Raw genomic sequence first — 25,589 nt, forward strand, 5'->3', positions numbered from 1 at the left:
CTACTATCGTACATATTCATCACACCCTTAACAGGAACTAAAAGGCCCTGGCCCCTTCAACCTCAGAACATACCTTTTGGAGGATGTTTAGGTGCTTGATGAATATGGGCCGCTGACATTTTTTGTGATGTTTCTTTATGCACATAAGGTGTGCTGACCACAAACCTTGAAATGGCTTTCATCTGAAACTACAACTTTCTTCTTATCTTCCACAGACTCATCCGTATGGAATTTTGTTCTATATCAATTGTTCTTTGTGCATTACATCTGTCAGAAGCAGCTTCTTTGCAGGTCTGCACGTTCTTCTTCCTTCCTCCAACAGTCTGTGTCAAACTGTGGTAACATTTTGCATACACTGACTTTAATCCCAGTTTAGGTCAACAGCTGAGAGCTTGAAGTATATTTTATTTTTCCTTCTCAAGATTAAACAGTCTTCTTTTGGTGTGGAGTGAAAAAGGAAGCAAAAGAGAATTATATGAATGGCATACTTCAAGAGGGTAATGACCACAAAGGGAAATGGAAAAAGCTGTATTCATATATCAGGAATCAAAAAGGAAAAGGAGTCCAAATTCCTACAATGGTGGGAGAAGGGGGTGAACACTATTTAACAGATACTGAGAAAGCAAACCTATTTAGAGATTCAGTAGATGATTGTCAAGAGTTGGAAACCGAAACAGAAGATAGAGAGGGAGAGAGACAGAGGGAAACAAGAAGCTTCTCATTCACAAACGAAGATATTTTCAGAGAAATCCAACTGCTTCAGCAAGGAAAAGCTGCAGGAAGTGATCAAATTACTGGGGAGGTATTAAAGACAATGGGGTGGTACATAGTGCCTTATTTAAAATTTCTCTTTGACTATGTCATAAATAATAGTGTAATACCAAAGGAATGGAAGGAATCTATAATAATACCAATTTATAAAGGAAAGGGTGATAAAAGGAAACCAGAGAACTACAGGCCAATCAGCCTGACCAGTATAGTTTGTAAAATTCTGGAGAGTTTAATATCGAAGTACATCAGAGGGATATGTGATGATAAAAATTGGTTCATGAGGAGCCAGTATGGATTTAGAAAGAAATTTTCTTGTGAGGCACAACTGGTGGGATTTCAGCAGGACATATCAGATCAGTTGGATTCAGGAGGTCAGTTAGATTGCATAGCCATAGATCTTTCCAAAGCCTTTGATAGAGTGGAACATGGAATATTATTAAAGAAATTGGAGGGAATAGGATTGGACGTAAGGGTTACACGTTGGATAAAAGCATTTCTAAATTCAAGGGTTCAGAAAGTCAAAGTAGGAAATAATGTATCGCAGGAAGAGAAAGTTTGGAAGGGAATTGCACAGGGTAGTATAATCGGTCCGTTACTTTTCTTAATATACGCAAATGATTTAGGGAACAATATAACATCAAAAATAAGATTGTATGCAGATGACATAATTGTTTATAGAGAAATAAACAACATTGAGGATTGTTCAGAATTACAAAGGGACCTTGAAAGTATCCAACAATGGGTTGAAGAAAATAATATGAAGGTTAATGGAGGCAAATCAACTGTTACAACTTTTACAAACAGGAGCTTTAAAACTGAATTTGAATATACTTTGGATGAGGTAGTTATCCCAAAAGAAGGCAAGTGCAAATACTTAGGTGTGAGATTTGAAAGTAATTTGCACTGGAAGGGTCATATTGATGACATTGTTGGGAAAGCATACAGATCATTACATGTCATAATAAGGCTACTTAAAGGATGCAACAAAGAATTAAAAGAAAAAAGTTACTTGAGTATGGTTCGTCCATTATTGGAATATGCAAACAGTGTTTGGGATCCTCACCAAGAATACCTAATAAAAGAAATAGATAGTGTGCAGAGGAAAGCAGCAAGATTTGTAACAGGGGATTTCAGGAGAAAGAGTAGTGTATCAGAAATGTTAAAGGAACTTGGGTGGGAAACTTTAAGTAAGAGAAGGGAGAAAACTAGACTTACAGGATTATATAGAGCCTATACAGGAGAGGAAGCATGGGGAGATATCCGTGAGAGGCTTCAGTTGGAAAATAATTATATCGGCAGGACTGACCACAAATATAAAATTAGAAGGAATTTTAGCAGAAGCGATTGGGGTAAATTTTCATTCATTGGGAAGGGTGTGAAGGAGTGGAACAGTTTACCAGCGGTAGTGTTTGATCCTTTTCCAAACTCTGTACAGATATTCAAGAAGAGAATAAACAGCAACAGAGAAAATAAATGAAGTGTTAGAGGGCATTCGACCGGTGCAGGTTATTGTAAATAAAAAAAATGTGTGTGAATAAATTAATTCCATCCCCTGGTCTAAGGAGTTTGGACAGCCAAAGTAGGAGACTGCCTGTAGGGGTGAAGTACAGTGGGGACTTCGAGGGCCCTGGGACCGCTACGGTAGCTGTGAAGGCCCTTCAGGAACTCTGAAAAGTGGTGGCAAAAGGGGCTCTGGTTAAGACGCAGCAGGTCGTTATGCTACTTAGGATCCAGAACGGGTAAAAAAAAAAAAAAAATAGTAAATAAATAAATGCAATGTAAATATTAATGTTATACCAGTTTTATAGTATCATTTGAAGCAATTCCACATACTGTATATCAGTTGACTATATTTGTAAGTGGTACAGGAGATATTATAATTAGAATTTTGTAAACAATATAAATTTATTAAGGATGAGCTGTGTGTTAATAGAAAACATTGTTAGCGTAAATTGTATAATATTGTATTATAGGAAAAAATTTTCTTCTCTTGTTAATTTAATATTTAGTGCTTGACAATAATGTATTTTAGTGTACCATTTGCCACCGAGGTAGACACCTCATTTGCAAATAAAGAGATTTTGATTTGATTTTGATTTGTGTAGTCTTGTGCTTCCAACCATATTTTCATGCCTTTAGTGATAAGAAAGAACAGTTTCTTGGTATCATTTAAAAACTGAACTTATTATAGCCACACCAAAATCATTGAGTCGTAGAGGTATGCTCAGCTAATGTCACTATTTGTTACCATTTCTGCAGGGTGGTATCCATGATCAATTTGCAGTACATTAATACGATACAATACCAAAAATTTGCACAGCCATGCTTGGAGACATTCAAATAATGATTGTGTTATAAAGAACATCCGAAAATATACAATAATGTTAAGAATAACACCAAAATACCACTACAATGCAATACGCTCAAAGGCAGGTACGCATGATTCTGCTGTCATTAATTATAAGAAATCTTAGAAAAGACTGTATTTTGATTAATTTGCATCCTACTGTATACTTAAGAATTCGGTGTTTCATGTGAATTCATTTTATGTTTGAATCAATAATACCTCGATTTGTCTTGTAATGATGGTAGTCGGCCACGACCAATCTGGTGATCAATTTCTTTCTGAACTTTTTCTTGAACCTCAGGATGAAGTACCATGTACAGCAATGCAAAACTAAGAGTGTTTCCTACAGATTCAGCTCCCGCAGCAAATAAGTCCATACAGATAATTACGAGCATGTCCTCTGAAACAAAAAATATGTTCATCACAAAATCAAATCACACTTAAACACACACATGGGTTTGTTTTTATTTGTTATATCATCAAGTCAGCCTGTAGCTATTTCTTCATGGATGTACAGGGTGGCGCACAAATAGTTGACACATTTGAAAAGCAAATATAAAATGCAACTTATGTACTATGTGGTTCAAATTTCGTGCACACCTTTCCTGTTTCATGGAAATAACTGTAGAGGTGACACTGCTGCTTTGTCTCCGAATGCCTGAATTCCAGTGAGCCTTCTGCCATGGCCAACCACGGCCGACTATTTGTTCAGCAGCGTGCCAAAACAGTAATCTTTTATTGCAAATCGAAAAGTGTTACGGCGTCACATATAAAATTTCGAGCTGTATTTCAGACTAGGTGGACACCAGCAAGGAACACTATCCTTCGCTTATACAGAAACTTTGAAGAACAAGGCAGTGTGAAGGAAGAAAAGCGACCACGTGCACCAGCAGTTCGGTTTCCTGAAAACATCGCTGCAACAGGGCGAGCTTCAAGAGAAAGTGGAATATCGCGCTGTTCAGTTCAAAGAATGTTACACGGCGACCTTCAATTGTACCCATACAAAATGACTGTACTACACAAGCTAGCAGATCTTCACAGGCAGAAGAGATTGCAGTACGCATTATGGACTCAAGATAAAGATCAAATACTGTTTAACACCTGGCTCTCTGATAAAGCCTATTTTCATCTAAACAGGGCAGTTAATAAACAAAATGTGCAATTTTGGGCTACAGAAAAACCAGACAAGATCTCAAAGTCACATGGAAATGCGTGCTCAGATTGTGCAGCTCTGCAGTGAAATTCATGAAGACCTGTGCCCCGAAAGTCATCAGCAACATGCGTACTCGTCTCGAAGAGGTTGTCGGCAGCAGTGGAGGCCACACTGAACATGTGATATAGTGAAATGTATTTCCAGGGTCCAAGCTACCTGTGTTTAAAATTTCGTTAGTGTTCTTTGAAAAATAAAGTTGTTATTCTAAAAGTAAATGTGTCAACTATTCATGTGCCACCCTGTAGTATTTTTGCAGCTGTCTCTTGGTATAGGCCAGAGCAAAATGTAGCTTTGAACAGACATCTCAGTCTGTTGGAAACTGCTGAGAATGGGTGGTGCTAAGTTATAACATTCCGAGCACAACCGGTGAGTCTGAATATAGTCATAGGGCTGGTTGTGCTGCAAACAGTACTTTCTGGCCTAGCAGGAAAGCAATGGAAAACTACCAGATTCTTCATTATACCTTATACCCCTCATTATGGCACCACCATAGATTTATTGTTTCTCTGTATTTGTGCATCTCACAGAATGTTTATATTAGTATTAAAGCTTAAGGTCAAATTGATCATTTAAATTTATGCTACTTAGTTATGTATATTTATGTGTACGGTATTTATATTTAAACGTCACAGTACCTTAGGATTCACTTTCTTGAATGTGTAGTATAACTTTAATCATTCACTTAAATTGTTCTATTTATTATTACACATAATGAACTTCATGATTAGATCCGTATTGACATATAACTTGAGAATATACTTTTTAAGAGATGAGTTTGTCCACCTTTTCAATACTAGTTGGTATCCCTGAATTTATATGAAATTCACAGTCATATCAACTAATATTGAAAAGGTGGACCAAAATATATCTTAAAAAGTGTACTGCCTTGTTCTATTTAATCTTTGCGCATTTAAATTTTCTGTGATCCATGCTCCGACGACTCTTCATCCCAGTTGATACTATACTACTTTCATCTTGCGACTGTTTGCTTTCTAGACTGTTTGCTTATGAACACCTATTTGAGGAACCCACCAGGCTCTTGCTGTGATAAATAGTATGAAGGCATTGTTTGCAAGGACAGTTAGTATAATTCTTTCAGTAGGCTTGACAGAATCAATTAATCAATCAATCAATCAATCAATCAATCAATCAATCAATCAATCAATCAATCAATCAATCAATCAATCAATCAATCTGCATTTAGGGTTGTCATCCAGGTGGCAGACTCCCTATCAATTATCTACTTAGCTTTTCCTTCAACATTTTCAAAGAACATGGAAATTTATCAAACATTTTCCCATGATAATTTATTCCAATCTCTTACTCCTTGTCCTATAAATTAATATTTGTCTCAATTTGTCCTCTTGAATTCTGAATTTATCTTCATATTATATATTTCCTACTTTTAAAAGCTCCACTCAAGCTTATTTGTCTACTTTGTCATTCCATGCCAACTCCACACTGACAGCTCGAAACATACAACATATCTTTTTTTTGCTATTTGCTTTACGTCGCACTGACTCAGATAGGTCTTATGGCGACGACAGGATGGGAGAGGCCTAGGAATGGGAAGGAAGTGGCCGTGGCCTTAATTAAGATACAGCCCCAGCATTTTCCTGGTGTGAAAATGGGAAACCACGGAAAACCATCTTCAGTGCTGCTGACAGTGGGGTTCGAACCCACTATCTCCCAATTACTGGATACTGGCTGCAATACAACATATCAACAGAATTCTGTAATAAATAAGACTTTTCATGTTCTTGATACTATACATTTGCTTAAAGCAAGTTATCTAGTAGTACATGTTTCCTTTATTAGCTACTTATTTCATGGCTTAGCTGAAAACATTTTTTACAAAGAATTATAATCTTTGTTAAAATCCATCTTAAAGTTGTGCCTTAATTATGCTTAAAATAGAACTAATAAGGAAAGGGGAGGGGGAGGGGTCTAGAAGGTAAATGGGAGCAGTGGGGTGAGGAAAGGAAGATTAGTTGTACTTTCTTCTAACTTATAATATACAAAAGGTGATTGTTTGGTCTTCCCTGTCAATATATTATCAATATCTAGTTTTATACAATGTTACGCTTGTACATGTTTCGGGAGCCCAAACTCCCTTCATCAACGATTTCAACATCATCAGTATAAACATTCCCCATATCTCATGGTCTAACATTATTCTGTTTTACATAAAACATCGTCATATACTGTATAACACTATCTTTAACCCATATACACACACTGACCACTTCTTGATAATGTTTGCTGTAATGGCACATTAAAACATAATGGAACACTTTAAAACACTTATAAAAAGTTTAACTGGTTTTTCTTATGTTGTACAACACTTTGAAATATGTATTAAAACTTCAGATGGATTTCTTAGAAGAGTCAGCCAAAGATAAAATGTTTCTTGTTACTGTTTGTTCTGTTGTATTCCATTTAAGCGTAGGCCCATAAAAAAAAATCAACTATCATACTACCAGATTTAAAATCTTCGTCTTGTTATTGTTAAAACTCTTTCTAGGATAAACTGATTTATCATTCATTAAATTATATGACTTCTTAGGATCTAATTGTGTAATTGATTATATCAGGCCAGATGAAGTCATGCTTTGTTGTTGTTGGACTGGATTTTAAATAGAGTGGATCAAACCTTCCGTTCTACACTTCAACAATTTATAATAAGAAGAACAAATTCAAGGACATAATGGGTTGATCTTGTTGGAGTCATGATCAAGTTCATTTGTGAGAAGTCTCATTTATCCTTCTTTTTAATTTAAGAAATATTCTTAGTTTGAACTGGACAAAATCTCACCACCATATAGTTTACATGGTTTTTAAGGTCTCACTAACACATCGAAGGTATTCAGTGATGCAAGGATGGGAAAGGGCTAGGAATGGGAAGGTAGTGACCATGGCCTTAATAAGGTGCAGCCCCAGGATTTTCCTGGTTTGAAAATGGGAAATGATGGAAAACCATCTTAAGGGCTGTTGACAGATGGATTTGAATCCACCATCTACCAAATGCAAACTCACAGCTACATGACTCTAACCACATGGCCAACTAGCTCGGTTATGAAATATGCAATGAACAGATAGACATATATAAACAAGTACTGGTGGTGTCTCTTTCTGTTGATCTGCTAATAGCAAGTTCCAAACTGGTAATAGAGCATGATCACCATCATCCTTCTAACTGTGCTTCAGCTTCCAACACTTCAGTGAAGTATGGTCCACTTTGTCTTTGTTTCAGTAGACACCTTAATTTGCCTGTATATCTTTTTAGGGGCAGAGTAAATTGTGATGTCATGTGCTTTGCAGTTCAGAACTAACTTCTGCTAACACCTGAAGCGCATCACACCAAAAGTACAGTAGAATCTTGATGCATTTTCCCAGAACTGTCGTTTTCCCGTATTCATTTAATTTATTTGGTCCCAAAAATGGTCCATATAATCCAATGTTAAATTTCCCCACATCTATCATTCCTCAAACTATCGTTTCAGCGCATTGATTGTCAAAAAGTTATTTGGCTAATCCAATGAACCGTTCCTTAATAATGGTGTAGATCTCAACTAACGAAAACACAACGGAAAAATACCGCAAGTTTAACCTTTTAACTTTTACTATTTTCGTTTGAACATTGAAACTTTGATAAATACACTAACAATGTTTGGAAAATCAAGAATCAAATGAGAATTAGCCAGATCTTCCAATTTAACTGGCATGTATACTATGACTTGGACATAAATATTATGTTATTAACGTCTAGTCCATTAACGATACACTTTAATTGTCAAATTCTCTTGTTTAGTTTTTAAGTAGTGACAACATTTTATTAATATAATGTAATTAATGTCAAGTCCATTAATGAGACATTTTAATTGTCAATTTTTCTTGTTTACTATTTAATTGTGATGACATTTTATTGTGTAAAACCTTTTCAGTGTGCAAATTTATTGAAAATAGGACTTAATGAATGACTTAACCTTGAGACAATCATATAGAACATAGCCGAAGATGCTCGATACAGTGAGCAAAACATGTACCAGTTAATCTTTGTATTATAATGTCCCTTTAGGATAATAAACATTTTATGTATTGAATTGGTGTGGATAATAAATACAAGAATTGTAAATGCTAACAGTAAGTTCAATACAGGTAAAAACATGAAATTGGTCTGATGCAATATGTGACGTGCCGGGTCACCTTAATTTTAATATAAATACATACTTGCTCCCTCCCCTGCGAACCATGTGACCTTGCCGCGGTGGGGAGACTTGCGTGTCCCAATGAATAGGTAGCCGAGCCGCAGGTGCAACCATATCAGATGGGTACCTGTTGAGAGACCAGACTAAGGAATGGTTCATCGAAGCGGGGGTAGCAGCCTTTCGGAAGTTGCAAGGGTGGCAGTCTATATGATTGACTGATATGGCCTTGTAATAATACTCAACATGGCTTAGCTGTGTTGATACTGCTACACCGGCTGAAAGCAACGGGAAACTACAGCCGTAACTAACTCTCGAGGACATGAAGCTCTCTCTGTATGAATGATGTACTGATGATCGCTTCCTCCCGGGTAAAATATTCCGGAGGTAAACTAGTCCCCCATTCGGATCTCTGGGTGGGGACTACACGAGAGGGGGCGATCATCAGGAGATGGATACTGACATTCTGCGAGTCGGGGCGTGGAATGTTAGAATTTCGAATCGTTGTGGTAGGTTAGAGAATCTGAAAAGGGAGATGGATAGACTAAAGTTAGATGTAGTTGGTATAAGTGAAGTAGGTTGGCAGGAAGAACAGGATTTTTGGTCAGGCGACTACCGAATTATCAACACAAAATCAAACAGGGGAAATGCAGGAATTGGTTTAATAATGAATAAGAAAATAGGGCAGCGGTAAGCTACTACGACCAGCATAGTGAAAGAATTGTCGTCAAGATAAACACCAAACCAATGCCCACCACAATAGTGCAGGTCTATATGCCTACTAGCTCAGCGGATGATGAGGAAGTCGAAAAATTATATGAAGATAGAAGATTTAATACAATATGTAAAAGGTGATGAGAATCTAATTGTGATGGGAGACTGGAATGCAGTGGTAGGCCAAGGAAGAGAAGGTAATACAGTAGGAGAATTTCGATTGGGACAAAGGAATGAAAGAGGAAGTCAGCTGGTTGAATTCTGCACTGATCATAATTTAGTCCTTGCCAATACTTGGTTCAAACACCACAAACAATGGCTGTATACGTGGATGAGACCTGGAGACACTGAAAGGTATCAAATAGACTTCATTTTGATTAGGCAGAGATTCAGAAACCAGGTGTTGGATTGCAAAACTTTCCCAGGAGCAGACGTGGACTCTGACCACAACTTGTTGATCATGAAATGCCATCTGAAGCTAAAGAAATTGAAGAAAGGAAAGAATGCAAAAAGATGGGATCTAGACAAGTTGAAAGAAAAGAGTTGAGGGATTGTTTCAAGGAACATGTTGCACAAGGACTAAATGGAAAGGCTGAAGGAAACACAATAGAGGAAGAGTGGATAGTCATGAAAAATGAAGTCAGTAGGGCTGCTGAAGAAATGTTAGGAAGGAAGAAAAGATCAAATAAGAATCAGTGGATAACTCAGGAGATACTAGACCTGATTGATGAACGACAAAAATAGAAGAATGCTAGAAATGAAGAGGGCAGAAAAGAATACAGGCAATTAAAGAATGAAGTTGATAGAAAGTGCAAGGTAACTAAGGAAGAATGGATGGAGGAAAAGTGCAAGTATGTCGAAGGTTGTATGGTTCTAGGAAAGGTAGATGCTGCATACAGGAAAATCAAGGAAACATTTGGAGAAAGGAAATCTAGGTGTATGAATATTAAGAGCTCAGATGGAAAGGCACTTCTAGGTAAAGAAGAAAAAGCAGAAAGATAGCAGGAACATATCCAACAGTTGTATCAAGATAAACAAGAAGATAATTTGGTTCTGGAACAAGAAGAGGCTGTTGATGCTGAGAAATGGGAGATTCAATTTTGAGGTCAGAGTTTGACAGAGTTGTGAGCGACCTAAATAGGAACAAGGCACCTGGAATTGATGACATTCCCTCTGAATTACTGACTGCCATAGGAGAAACCAGCATGGCAAGGTTATTCCATTTAGTGTGTAAGATGTATGAGACAGGAGAAGTCCCATCCGATTTTCAACAGAATGTTGTTATACCTATTCCCAAGAAAGCCGGTGCTGACATGTGTGAAAACTACTGCACCATTAGTTTAGTATCTCATGCCTGCAAAATTTTAACATGTATTATTTACAGAAGAATGGAAAAACAAGTTGAAGCTGAGTTCGGAGAAGATCAATTTGGCTTCAGAAGAAATGTAGGAACATGTGAACCAATCATGACTTTACATCTGATCTTAGAGGATCGAATCAAGAAGGACGAGCCCACATACATGGCGTTCATAGATCTAGAAAAGGCATTCGATAATGTTGATTGGACCAAGCTATTTAAGATTCTGAAGGTGATTGGGATCAGATACCGAGAACAAAGAATTATCTACAATCTGTATAAAAATCAGTCTGCAGTAATAAGAATCGAGGGCTTTGAAAAAGAGGCAGCAATCCAGAAAGGAGTGAGGCAAGGCTGTTGTCCTCTCTCCTTTTCAATGTTTACATATATCAGGCAGTAAAGGAAATCAAAGAGGAATTTGGAAAGGGAATCACAATTCAAGGAGAGGAAATCAAAACCTTGAGATTTGCCGATGATATTGTTATTTTATCTGAGACTGCAGAAGATCTTGAGAAGCTGCTGAATGGTATGGACAAAGTCTTGGGTAAGGAGTACGAAATGAAAACAAATAAGTCCAAAACAAAAGTAATGGAGTGCAGTCGAACGAAGGCAGGTGATGCAGGAAATGTTAGATTAGGAAATGAAGTCTTAAAGGAAGTAGATGAATATTGTTACTTGGGTAGTAAAATAACTAATGATGGCAGAAGTAAGGAGGATATAAAATGCAGATTAGCACAAGCAAGGAAGAGCTTTCTTAAGAAAAGAAATTTGCTCACTTCAAACATTGATATAGGAATTAGAAAGATATTTTTGAAGACTTCCGTGTGGAGCGTGGCATTGTATGGAAGTGAAACATGGACGATAACTAGCTCAGAAAGAAAGAGAATAGAAGCTTTTGAAATGTGGTGTTACAGAAGAATGCTGAAGGTGAGATGGATAGATCGGATCACAAATGAAGAGATACTGAATTGAATTGGTGAGAGGAGATCGATTTGGCTAAAATTGACGAGAAGAAGAGATAGAATGGTAGGACACATCTTAAGACACCCAGGACTTGTTCAGTTGGTTTTTGAAGGAAGTGTAGGTGGTAAGAACAGTAGGGGTAGACCAAGGTATGAATATGACAGGCAGATTAGAGCAGATGTAGGATGCAATAGTTACGTAGAAATGAAAAGGTTAGCACAGGATAGGGTGGCATAGAGAACTGCATCAAACCAGGCTATGGACTGATGACTCAAACAACAACACATACTTGCTCATATACTTCTCCATAAGCAATATCCCTTGGGCACCAGCCTTCAAACTTATGGCTTGAAGATGATACTTGATAATTAATAATAATAATAATAATAATAATAATAATAATAATAATAATAATAATAATAATAATAATAATAATAAAAGGTAATGAGACTCTAAATACTCCCAGAGGTGGGGTGACAGAACACTAAACGTTAAGTACACACTAAACTGGAAATTAAGCATCATAAATAAGACTTTATGAAAATACCAATTAAAATTAATGTTTATTAGGGTGAAAAACATGGCAGCGCATACACAAACTCTGAACTTATGGAAGCAAAAGAAAATTTGAATGAAATAAAATTTAATAAACAAACTGTTGTGCAGAGACTTGCAGTAAATTATGCTGTTAGCTCACCATTTGCAGACTGTTATCTGGACACGATCTATGTAGCAGCTGATGTTTGATTGACCTCTCATGCTAATTGAACTAATTGAACAATGACTTTCCTGACTTTAACACTTCCTAAGTACTCCTTACATAAAGTTGTAAAGAGTCATGATTTCAATAGCAAAACCAACTTGGGTTACATTCATGGAAAGAATACACTTGCATTCTTCTGTATTACAGAATTGTAGTATAACTAAATACATAACAAAATTTCTCCTGTCCTGTACCAGTCAAAACTGGTCTCTCATTGATTTTAACTCTCGTCATTGAGATAACCAGGTCACAATGAGAGTAATTTTGAGTAGTGCTCTATTCAGATGCGAAGTAAACTATGTTAAGATATTCAGCAGTTAAGGCCTTCTCCGATGTAATGATATAATAAATTAAAATTGACCCTCTCCAGTTCTTGTCATGGATGTATATAGGCTCCAAAATCTCCCTCCATGTACCACATCATATGGTCCAGCAAGATCTGATGTACAATCCCTTCTCCTACCCATCGCTGTATATCCATCATCTCGTCCTATAACGTTTATTCACATAGGTCAAACTTACGCGTGCTCTCAAAGCATCATATAGCAAACTTCGAAAAGTAGGCATTAACAAGTCTTTAACTGCCTCTTCAGAATATGGAAGGGGTAAGGACTCTTGCAAGCTTGATGATGTACACTTCCTGGTAATGGGCTAAAATCAGCACGGTGAGTCCGGTCACCTGACCTCGGCTACCGGAAATTTACTGCAAGCTATTAACAGGAGTGATGTTGTAATACATTACTCAAGAAGTCGTTTGTTCAGAATACGTTATAGCCGTGATACAAAAAATTGAGATGATGATATGAAATGGATGATTAGGAACCCTATATATAAACATAATAATTTAAAAAGACCTACCACTAATTAAATATATACACCTTTCCAATTAATTACACCATTCAATAATTTTGTACCTACTGTGATGTTCAAACCATCACTTCTCGGCCACAATTTTTCCGAACTGATCGATCGTATGTAAGAAAAAATACATAAAAGTTCTTTGAATTTAAAGAGACAGCTCAATACTCTAGCATAGGCCTATAATAGCAGCAACCTGTTACGCGAGAATGTACGAGCGATTCCGAGTTGCTAGTCTTGAGCAAGGATCTTGTAGGTTAGAGTGCTCTGCACAGGTTATTCACACGCAACCTCACTAATGAGCCTTCAGTTGCCAACGCTTCTCCTCAACCCACTAACCGACCCCTAGAAGTATTCGTATTTAAAAGAATTAAAATGAAGGCATTGTAAAACTCAAATTTGCCCCCATTTTCTTTGTTGCTATTGGCTGGCTAGGGCTGCCACCTTCGATGAAAATGAGAAAATCGCACAGTAGTCACGGCGTGCACCAGGTTCGTTTTAATTAGTCACAGGGTGATGAATCGCATTGTACCTTGTGGAGTGTGTGGGATGCTAGAAGTATGTCGACAGCTTTGTTGTCCCTGCCCAATTGTCTTGTTACAACCCAGACCTAACCAAGCCAAACCAATGATATTTTCACTACCCTGGTTTTTTAACTAGTTGCTAAGTTGGCAGCCCAGCATAGCCCGCTGTGACATCGTCTGAGACGCGCAATGTTAAATTTCTAACCTCTGTGACATCGACCGAGCTGCACCGTGTTAGTTCGCTAACCAATCGTTCGCAAAGGGTCTATGGAATCTTTACCAAAATACAGGTTATCTCCATAATATCCACATACATAATTCATTTTCAATAAGAGAACTGACCTTAAAGGTTTTCAGTTATTATGGGATGTAAGGAAAAATGAAAAGAAATGGCATAAAAGTCGTGTTTTTAATTTTCATTGTGTATATCACGGTTGCAATATTTTGATATCGTTATGAATAGTAGTCCATGAGCATGTCCATCTCCATGGCTAAACCATTAGTGCCTGTCAGCCTTTGGTTCAAGGGGTCTCTATTGGGTCGGAGATTTTAACTTTCATTGGTTAATTCCAACGGTCCTGGGGCTGTGTGTGTATGCCGACTTGAGCGTTAGAATTCATCTTATTAGCAGGGCCACATTTTCATAGCCGCATAGATTGCCTATCAAGCAACAACTCAAAAGATCTGCACCCGGCTCCAGAGGCCACACGAAAAATGTCCAAACACAGTACCCGTGTTTTAGTATTTTGCTTTTCCCCTATTTTTTGTTACCCGCCTTTATCATTTGCCCACATCCGTCGTCATTTTCCCCTTCCCCCTTGAAAAAAAAACGATGCATTGAGGTTTTACTGTATTCAGTGATGCAAGGATGGGAAAGGGCTAGGAATGGGAAGGTAGTACCATGGCCTTAATTGATCTCTGTTATTTATTAAAACAGTTTTCCATATACTATTTGTATAGCTTTGTTTCTTCTGTAATTTTCTTCGTCAATTTTGAAATGTGTTTCTAAAACTTCAAAATTTTTCCACACAGCAGTTCTGAAGCTGCAAGTAACCCATCTAGTTCTAAAATTCTTTAAATTTTTAGGACTACAGTATCAAGCTCTTATTTATTTTATTTTTTTTATTTTGCAAAGATTCTTGTTCTCTTCATTGTGAAATCACACCTTAATAAGTGATGAGCTTGTAATTCCCTGGCATTTTTAGGTGACTGGTGGTGTATTGTTTATAAACTGTCAAGAAAACAATTGAAATTATTTATATGTCGTGTGAAATCTTTGTTCACATCATCAGCCACCGAAAGTTCCAGCCTGTGACTGGCAAAATACCAGAATAAAACATAAAATATTGGGAAATTGCTGCTTAATTATGGTAATTACATCCTTCTTTCTTCATTTACTTTTTTCTTTTTTTCTTTTTTTTGGGCACCAGGGAGAATGTAAAATTGTTTATTTTCTTCATCTAAAAAATTGCTACCAAACTCCATATGCATATAAGTGTAGTATACAGGATACAGGACTTCTTCCTTTTGCAACAACTTTGTGTATGTACCATCACAACACTTTTGTAAAGTCTTCAAAATTTCTGATGATGCTGATGCTTGTTGTTTTAAGGGGCCTAACATCGCAGGTCATTGGCCCCCTTCAAAATTTCAACTCAGCTGAATACATTGTAAAGTTTCATTGTAACATACAGTTGCATGCAGGTTAATCCAAACAAGATACAGAAAAGTGATCTCACAAAAAAAAAAATCTTGAAAACTACTGCAATTACAGAAAGTCGTGCCTTAATACTTTATGTGATCTTAGTTCCTCAAAACGGCATTGACACGTTTTGGCTTTTATTTTTGCAAAGATTCTTGTTGTCTTCATTGTGAAATCACACCTTGATAAGTGAACATATCATGCTCAATTTTGATGATCTATCCTGTTTCACCATTCTCTTCTTATAAATGGCCCATGAATTTCTGATGCAGTTGATATCAGGCAAGTTGCCGGGCCAATGGAGCACTTCATTGTTTTTGTTTTCAAAAAATTTATTGACCTTCTCGGAAGTCTGTCATGGTGCGGCGTCATGTTGAAAACAATTTCAAATCTGGAGAGAGATTTGTAACTCAGGCACTACCCTCCCTCGAAGGATTTCTATATACTGGTCATAGTTCATCGTACACTCAATGGGAACTAAAGGTTCTGGCCCCTTGCAAGTAAAACATCTGCAGAACATCACTTTTGGAGGATGTTTAGGTGATTGTTGATTATGGGCCAGTGTAGTTTTCTCCTATGTTTCTTCACACACATAAGGAACACGCTGACCAAAAACTTCGGAATGATTTTCATCTGAAAATGTGACTTTCTTCCAATCATTCATAGTCCAGTCTGTATGTAGCTTAGCTTATATCAATCACTTTTTGTGCACAGCGTCCATCAGAAGCTGCTTTTTTGTTTGTCTGCGTGCTCTTCTTCCTGCCTCCAACAGTCAGTGGAGAAATGTTGTAACATGAACATTTCACCCACTATGACTTAAATCTCGGTTTAGGTCAACAGCTCTTTTTTTCTTTGTTTCTTGACAAGTTGCATTACATTGCACCGACACAGATAGGTTTCATGGCAACGATGGGACAGGAAGGGGCTAGGAGTGGGAAGAAACTGGCCATGGCCTTAATTAGGGTACAACCACAGTTTCCTGCCTTCAGCGATAAACAATTTGCCATTGTGTCATAGAGGAATGCTCAGCTGACATCACAGTATTTTTTAATGTTTCTGCTGGATGGTATCCATTTCCTTGGTGTGAACATGGGAAACCAGGAAAAGACAATATTCGGGGCTGCCAACAGTGGGGTTCGAACCCACTATCTCCTGAATACTGGATACTGGCCGAACTTAAGCAACTGCAGCTATTGAGCTCAGTCTAGGTCAACAGCTGAGAGCCTGGAGTTTTATTTTACTCTTCCTAATGTGTTGCAAGCTGGATGTATTGACAGCATTGCTTTAATGCCACATATGGTGGCAAGTTTGCAGTTGACAATGCATTCCTGCTGCATCACAAGATAGAGACAAGATGGTTAAGAGAAGCAGCAGACAAATTTTTGCACTACTAATGTCTGTCTGTTATCTGTATTCAATATGTTCGGTTTAAGGATAATGTCAATGATCAGTATTTGTGTCTGTCCATACAGGGCCGTCTGGTTGTTCTAATAATACAAGTATTTTTGCTGATGGAAACACTGTTTGTACAGGCATCTGTATGGATTGTTTTCATTGGTCGCGACATGACCTAATAAATAAATGGTCTTCTTTTGGTGTAGTCTTACATATCCAATCACAGTTTTCTACCTTCAGCTATAAACAATTTGTCTTTGTGTCATACAGGTATGCTCAGCTGATGTCATAATTTTTTAATGTTTCTGATGGGTGGTATCCATTATCAGCTTGTAGTACAATAATACGTCACAATACTGAAAATGTATACGACCTGGAGATATTCAACTAATTACTGCATTATAAACAACATTCAATAATGTTAACAATAATGCCGCCATACACCTACAATGCAATTACCTTGAAAGCAGGAACACACAATTCTGTCAACATTAGTTATAGTCTTAGAAATTACTGTGTTTGGTTTAATTTGCATGCTACTGTATTTGAAATCCACACAGAAAACATGCGTAAATTTATGACATCAACGTCCAAATTCAGGAAAAGAAATAACATCAGAAGATAGCCAGTGCTCATGGATGTAGTGAGAGGAATTATCAACAGTAAAGCAATATAGTAATATAGGCCTACAGTGTATAACTTCTTCCAGTCTTAGTAATTTGTTGGGTAGTGATTTCAAAACTGTGTAAAAGTACTTTTTTCTACACTGAAATTTCCAAATGTTATCTTTACACCTCTTTTGTGATAAACTGTGCAGTTAATAAATCATCTCATCTTGATACTATATTTCAATTCCAAATAATTGAATAACATTCCCATTTCAAATGTTCTCAATTAATACCTGCAAAGGAGATATCATTTAAAAATCATACCTGAGAATGATGAGTTTTCTGGAGGTTGTTTAAGCATCTCTATTAAGTATGCATCAATGAAGTCTCGTGGAAGATTCTCATCTAGAACTTTCTTATGTTCTTGAATGATTTTCTGAAAAAAAAATAATAAACATATAATTATTGTACAGCCTCAGTTCTTTACAAATATGACAATAAGTTCAGACCAAACTGAATTTATTATAATATTTAACCTTACTAGCCTATGTATATCTCGATTATTTTGTAAGGTTTAAGTTTTAGCAATATGTTAAAATCAAACTGCAGTGTAGATTGATTTTTTTTTTTTTTTTTTTTTTTTAGATGGACAGCAGACAATAGTATGAATGTAAATGGGATTCAAAGTAAAGTTGTAGGTTTCACCAACAGGAAAAGTCCTCTCAGTTTTAATAATTGTGTTGATGGGGTCATAGTATCTCATGGGGAACAATGTAAGTACCTAGGTGTTAAAATAAGGAATAATCTTCATTGGGGTAATCATATTAATGAGGTAGTTATGATTGATTGATTGATTGATTGATTGATTGATTGATTGATTGATTGATTGATTGATTGATTGATTGATTGATTGATTGATTGATTGATTGAAAATGAAATGTCGTATGGCTTTTAGTGCCGGGATATCCCAGGAAGGGTTCGGCTCGCCAGGTGCAGGTCTTTCTATTTGACACCCGTAGGTGACCTGCGTGTCATGAATTGATTGATTGATTGATTGATTGATTGATTGATTGATTGATTGATTGATTGATTGATTGATTGATTGATTGATTGATTGATTGATTGATTGATTGATTGATTGATTGATTGAGATGTCTCCCATAAGGTTGTCCCCTCGTCCACGTTGTGAAAAGTGGTCAACAGTATGAAGTAGCGAGCCTGTGGGGGTGATGTACAGTGAATACTACATGCTCCCCATGACCACTACAGTAGCTGTGATGGCCCTAGAGGAACCCTGAAAACTGACACCTGGTGGTGCTTTAGTGAAGACCTCAATTGCAGCAACGGCAAAGAAAGGAGACTTCACATGGTTATGAGAGTATTTAGGGGTTGCAGTAAGGATGTAAAGGAGAGGGCGTGTAAGTCTCTGGTAAGACTGCAATTAGAGCATGGCTCCAGTGTATGGGACCCTGACCAGGATTTCTTGATACAAGAAGAAAAAATTCAAAGGAAACCAGCACGATTTGTTTTGGGTGATTTCTGACAAAGGAGTAGTGTTACTAAAATGTTGCAAACTTTGGGCTAGCAAGACTTGGGAATAAGGAGATGAGATGCTAGACTGTCAGTAGCTGTCAGTAGTGAGTTGGTGTGGAATGACATAAGTAAAAGAATAAGTTTGAGTGCAGATAGATAGATAGATTTATTTATTTATTTATTTATTTATTTATTTATTTATTTATTTATTTATTTATTTATTTATTTATTTATTTATTTATTTATTTATTTATTTATTTATTAATAAATTATGGCTTCTTTCATGTGTCGAAGTTAGGGCACACGGCCCTCTCTTACACTTAACCACAATACAACAAATAATATTAAGACTGCCTATTACTAATTATACTACTTATACTATTTCCTAATTAAGCTTACGTTACACACCCACACAATATGCAGCTTATTAGCTCATTAATTCAGTCCTCTTTTCTATCTCACACAGACACTTGCACACACACTTAACAATGTACACACTTATCAACTACCCTTTACATTATATAAAACTAACAGAAACAATTTTTACTTTGCAGTTACCAATGACACGCACACAATACATACCAATACACACTTCAATCAGTAACTCTCAACAGGAAGTCTCGGCAAGATATTTTAAATTTTAGGAAAGAGTCAATGCCCCTGACACTTACTGGCAGGGAATTCCAAAGCCTGGAACCGGTCACAATCAAGGGAAATGTTCAATAAATTTCCAAGTTTGTAGAAAATATTTAAGAAAAGGCCAGGTAAACAATGTAAATATGAGGTAAACAATTGATAGGGAATCTGCTACCTGGGCGACCGCCCTAAATGCAGATCAATGATGACCGATTGACAGTATCTCCCGAGTGCAAGCTCACAACTGCATGTCCTTTACCATATGGATATGGCCAACTCGCTTGGTATTACTTTTATCAGTCTTCCAGTTTCATACATGGTTTTCAAATTCCAGAATCCAATTCATGTCCTGTATTTCATTGCACAAGTTGTCTCAATAAAATCCGACCAGGATATAATTTGTTTCTGTGATTTGTTTCAGGTGTGCAAGTTATTGGCTCACAAAACCCTAGTCCAGTTGAAGGGCTACCGGTACTCGATTAAATCAAAGACTACAGGTGTAGATGGTATTTCTATTACTTTTATACATAACATTATGAGTGCTATCTCGCCTATGCTGACGCACATACTGAAATATTGTTTACTAAACGGAACTTTCCCTACTGTCTGGAAAACAGCCAATATTGTATCGGTACCTAAGAGTTTAGACCCACAATCACCCTCTGACTATCGTCCTATCACACGAAACAAATACGTAGAAAGATTTTTGGAGTTCTTCACCCTCTTAAACGGCAGAGGGATGTATTTCCATTTGAGCTACAGGCCAAACGAATACAGACAGTCATTCTCCCTATTCTTGATTATTGTGACACACATGACCTCTGTGCTGACGATCTTCATATATCGACACTGCAAGACAAGATATTAACAGGGATCTCCGACGACTCAGTGTACTGTATATGCACAACGAAGTTCTGAAATACCTAAATAAAAATGCTCTTTTATACCCTTTACAGCACTTTTGAAGGTTACTGAAGACATTAGAAACGCTATGGACAAACGACTGCTCACTATACGTATCCTTCTTGACTTCAGTAGCGCCTTTGACACTATAGTAATTCCGGCTATGATAAAGAAAATTGAACTGCTAAATTTCGACCTGGATGTGCTTAAGGTTTTTAGTTCTTAATTGAGTAACCGTGAACAGCATGTAACAGTAAATTATAAGGCCTCTAAATGGAAAATGAAACTTAGGTTGCCCCACAGGGCAGTATTCTACGGCTCCTAATTTTCTGTATTTTTATCAATGACGTACCATCTGTGACAGGAAATAACACACATGACCTCTGTGCTGACGATCTTCATATATCGACACTGCAAGACAAGATATTAACAGGGATCTCCGACGATTCAGTGTACTATATATGCACAACGAAGCTCTCTTATACTAAACTGCAAAAAAACTCAGACAATTATAATTGGATCACGAAAATTACTGAGCTGCTCAAACAATGTCGCAATCCCGCCTATCCTACTGAATTATTCCCTACAGTAAAACAGTTTAAAATCCCGGCTTAATGATGAATGAAGCAGTTGATTGGTCTGATCACACGAAACAAACACGTAAAAAGATTTTTGGAGTTCTTCACCTTCTTAAACGACAGAGGGATGTATTTCCATTTGAGCTACAGGCCAAACGAATACAGACACTCGTTCTCCCTATTCTTGATTATTGTGACGTTGTTTTAGTTGACATGATGAAAGAAGAAACACTTAAACTTCCACGAGCACTGAATACCTGCCTGCGATTTATTTACAAGATCGGGTACAATGTTCATATCACCCCATACTATCAGCTGTCTCATGGCTGATGTCTGATAGACGTTGGCAGCTACACACTTTAACGATGGTGATCAGAGTGGTAGCTGAAAGTCAGCCAATGTATATTTCTTCTAAATTCATCTTTTTATCATCATTTCACAACTTAAATACACGTTCTAGATTCATTCTTTCTATTTCACTGCACCGCACAAATAAAATTAATAGATAATTTGTGGTGACTGTCGCCAGATTATGTAATTCCCTGCCAGTTCAGGTCAGAGAAACTACCTTTTTTAAATAACGATTTAAGGTCACCTGCCGAGACTACCTGCCGAGGACAGCTGACTGAATGGTTGACGTATGAATGTGTGCATTCCTGAGGATTAGCCGTTTTTAAGAGTTTTTAATATTAATTAGTTCTAATATTAATTTAGTAAGTAATTTATTTAAATTTATTTTCAATTCTATTAATTTATGTAGTTTTAACTATTTTAAGTATGTCAGTATTTTATTTAAGATTATGATTAGTATGTGGTTAAGTGTACGAGAGGGCCTGGAGCCCTAACTTCACCACTGTACTGAAGACACTAATTAATAAATAAATAAATAAATAAATAAATAAATAAATAAATAAATAAATAAATAAATAAATAAATAAATAAATAAATAAATAAATAAATAAATAATGTAAAGCGTATGGGTATAGATATTTTGTTACTTGGTAAAGAAAAATACGCATTACAACATATGCTATGTAGGGTTTACCTTGTCCTATTAGTTTCCAACGCGGTTAGGGCCACACAGCTGTGAGCTTGCATCCGGGAGATAGTGGATTCGAACCCCACTGTCGGCAGCCCTGAAAATACTTTCCCGTGGTTTCCAATTTTCACACCAAGCAAATGCTGGAGCTGTACCTTAATTAAGGCCACGGCCGCTTCCTTCCCACTCCTAAGCCTTTCCTATCCCACCGTTGCCATAAGACCTATCTGTGCCGGTGCGACGTAAAGTAAATTGTTAATTACTTTCCTCACAAGCCTGGAATACAGTATATAGTAGTATAAAGTTAGAGTTCTGTGACGCTAATATTCGTATGTATAATTTTTATTAACGTGTCAGAAACCAACAACACTGAGCTGTTGCCATGTCAACACCGTTTTAAGGGTTACCGATCCAAGCCAGGATTTGAACCTGCGAACTCGGACTCAGATGGACAGAGACACAACCAACTGAGCCACATGAAAAGAAGGCGTTTGTAATTATTGTTATAAATAGATGCAGTTAGTAATTTTACAAAGGTTTTATGAGGAGCATTTATTAAGGCGTACGTTTTCTTACTGTCCTAAGGTCTCCTTATTTTCGAATTTGACTCAACGCATCCTGCATTCGATTCCCGGCACTGACAGAGTTAAGAAAGGCATAGGATGGGGAGGACACAACCTTGTTTTTGGGTGCAGTAGAGTTTTCCTTGAGTCTTCCATAATTGAAATATGTACGGCCTGGAAGGTAGTCACCTTCACGGAGTGTAGTACCAAAGTGGTTCCTTTTTTAAGAAGACAAATTAAATAAAGATTCTACTTCCTCACAAATGAAGAACGATATTATTAATTTTACGAACAGTTTCAATAATGCAGCCGGTGTATGTTAAGAGTAAAGAAGCTATGATTGTACATGGTAACAATCAAAACCAACAACATCTACTGAAGATCCATCAGTCGTCTGTGAGACAGTGAGCTGAGCGGATGTGCTGAGTGGAGCGCGGAGCAATGGGTATCACGTTGACACAATATAGGATAGCGATCGGCAGATGGAACTGTAAAAAGGGAAGTAGAATGGAAACAAGAATGGAGTTAAAGGGTGAAAAAGGAGGATGGTGGCTACGTTACTGGTGGCGGGGGTGGTGATGGTGTTGCTGATAATAGGAGGAGTAGAGATTAATCCCGGCCCAGGTCCAGTAGGTTCCATTGGATGGGAAGAGTACGAGGCGATTAGAGAGATGATAAGAGAGGCTTGTCAGACGGAGCAAATAAAAGAAATGTTCCAAGAGTTATCCAGGGAATTTATGGACCTAAAATTGAGTGTTAAAGAAGATGTAAAGAAGATATTGGAAGAGGAAGGGTGTAATAAAGATGAATTAGACCTATTGAAGCAGAAGGTAAGAAGTCTGGAGTGGGACCTAAGAGAAACGAAGAGAGCAGTCGAGAAGAGTTTACAAGATAACGTAAGAAAAAATATCTTCATATATGGTGTCCAAGAAGAAGAAAGAGAGTCAAAAGTTGAACTAGTGTACAAAGTGGTAGAAGTGATCCAGAACAGGATGAAGATCAACTTCAGTGAAGTTGATATTGACGATGTACAGCGTGTGGGGAGAGTAAAAGGAAAGAGACCAATTAGAGTGAAATTACTATCAACACTGATGGCGGACATTGTAATAAGAAATTCGAGTAATCTAAAAGGAGAGAAAGTGTGGATAAAATGGGAGATGGACAGGGAAGCCAGAGAGAAGAACAGAATTCTGAATAGACATTTAAGAGAGGCAAGAAAACAAGGTCTTAAGGCATATATTAGAGGGCAGCAGCTGGTGGTTGGAAACGGAAGGTGGAATCGAGTGTGGGGGGCAGGAAGGCTGAAAAAACTTGATGAACACCAACAGCAGCAGAACGTGTCTTTGGCAACAGTGGAAGTAGCAAGGAAGGACAGTGGCGTAGAAAGGAGTGATATTACGGAAGTGAGCGAAGTCCACATCACATCAGGTGCGGGAAGTAGGGATGTGCTGAACAGCAGTGCCAGCAACCAGGTGGGCGGAAATGCAGAGTCCTTGAAGAGTCATCACAACACAGAGATGGAGGAAGCAAGTAATGTGCCACAACTGGTGAGGAGTACAGTGAAAATTGTGAATGAAGGTAACAGTAGGCAGGGTAAGAATGCATCCTCTCCGAGTAAAAGGAACACAGAAAATAAAATGGAAAAAAGGCAGGCGCTAAATAAGGAAAGATCATTAAGTTTGAAAGATTTGTGGGGAAAGAAAAAAGGCGCAGGTATGGAGAAAGGGAAGGATGACGGGAGAAAAGAGGATGAGGAGAGATCTGGAGAGGACTCACAGGGAAGAGTGACAAGGAGTAGAGGTGGAAATGGAGAAGCACAGGTGCAAAGAGTGGGAGGGAATAAATAACTAGAGATGGCGATAGGGTTGTGGAATATTGAGGGGTTGATGGGGAAGATAGGGAATAAAGAATTGGAGAAATCAGTAAAGGAGTATGAGATTATTGCCCTAGTAGAGACGTGGTTAGGGAAAGGGATAGAAATTGAATGGGATGGGTATAGAGTAGTCAACGTGATAAAGGAAAAAAGGGGGAGAATAGGAAGAAACCCGGGTGGGATAACAGTTTTAATAAAAAATGAGATAGTAGAGAGAGTAGAGAGAATACAGAATGAGGTAGAAGGGGTGGTATGGCTGAGAATTAAAATGGGAAATGATGCGAAGGAGGCAATTTGCCTGGCTCTATTATACAACCATCCTAAAGACTCAACTTATGCGAATAAAACATTTTTTGAAGAACTGATTGAAGAAATAAACAAAATGAAAGGATTATATGTGGAAGATGGAATGATATTGTTAGGGGATTGGAATGCAAGAGTGAGTAATAGGGTACCCGATTATGGGAGAGAGGATAATGAAGTGAGAGAGTACAGAAGAAACAGTAAAGACAAAGATATAAATAGCTATGGGGTAAGATTATTAGAGTTATGTGCTATAGAAAAATTATATATTTTAAATGGATGGATGAAGGGAGATAGTAATGGTGAACTGACATTCATCACATCGAAGGGCGGGAGTGTAGTAGATATAGGAGTAAGCACGGAAATAGCTCTAAAGAAGATAATAAGTTTTGAGGTGACAGAATGTGTGATAACAGAACATATGCCCATCAAGATAAAATTAAGAGGGGAGTATGATGGAGTGAAGAGAAGGGTAGGAAAAAGAGACAGGTATAAGGAGGGATGGAGGTACATTTGGAATGATACTACGATCGAGAGATTGAGAACAGAGTTAAAAGAGAGTGAAGAAAGTATAAGTGTTGAAAGTGAAAGGATGTTGGAAGGAGGGGATGTGGATGAAGTTTTAAAACTAATAGAACGCCCAGTATGGAAGGTGGGTAAGAAAGTGAGAATAAGGGAAGAGATAGACAGAAACATAGGCATGGGGTGGTTTGATGAAGAGTGTAAGAGGAAACGAGTGGT

At 37.4% G+C, this 25,589-nt stretch overlaps 1 protein-coding gene across 1 annotated transcript in view; it reads right to left on the reverse strand.

Moving 5' to 3' along the window:
- Nucleotides 1–25,589, reverse strand: part of LOC136884963 (methyl farnesoate epoxidase) — a 157,962-nt gene that overhangs the window by 28,803 nt on the left and 103,570 nt on the right. Inside the window, exons 6-7 of the mRNA XM_067157312.2 lie at nucleotides 17,745–17,856; nucleotides 3,338–3,518 (exon numbers count right to left, since the gene is read on the reverse strand). Of these exons, the coding sequence (XP_067013413.2) occupies nucleotides 3,338–3,518; nucleotides 17,745–17,856 (293 nt within the window). The remainder of the gene's footprint in view (nucleotides 1–3,337; nucleotides 3,519–17,744; nucleotides 17,857–25,589) is intronic.

The sequence above is a fragment of the Anabrus simplex genome, chromosome 1 (genome assembly GCF_040414725.1).
Source record: "Anabrus simplex isolate iqAnaSimp1 chromosome 1, ASM4041472v1, whole genome shotgun sequence".
NCBI lineage: Eukaryota > Metazoa > Arthropoda > Insecta > Orthoptera > Tettigoniidae > Anabrus > Anabrus simplex.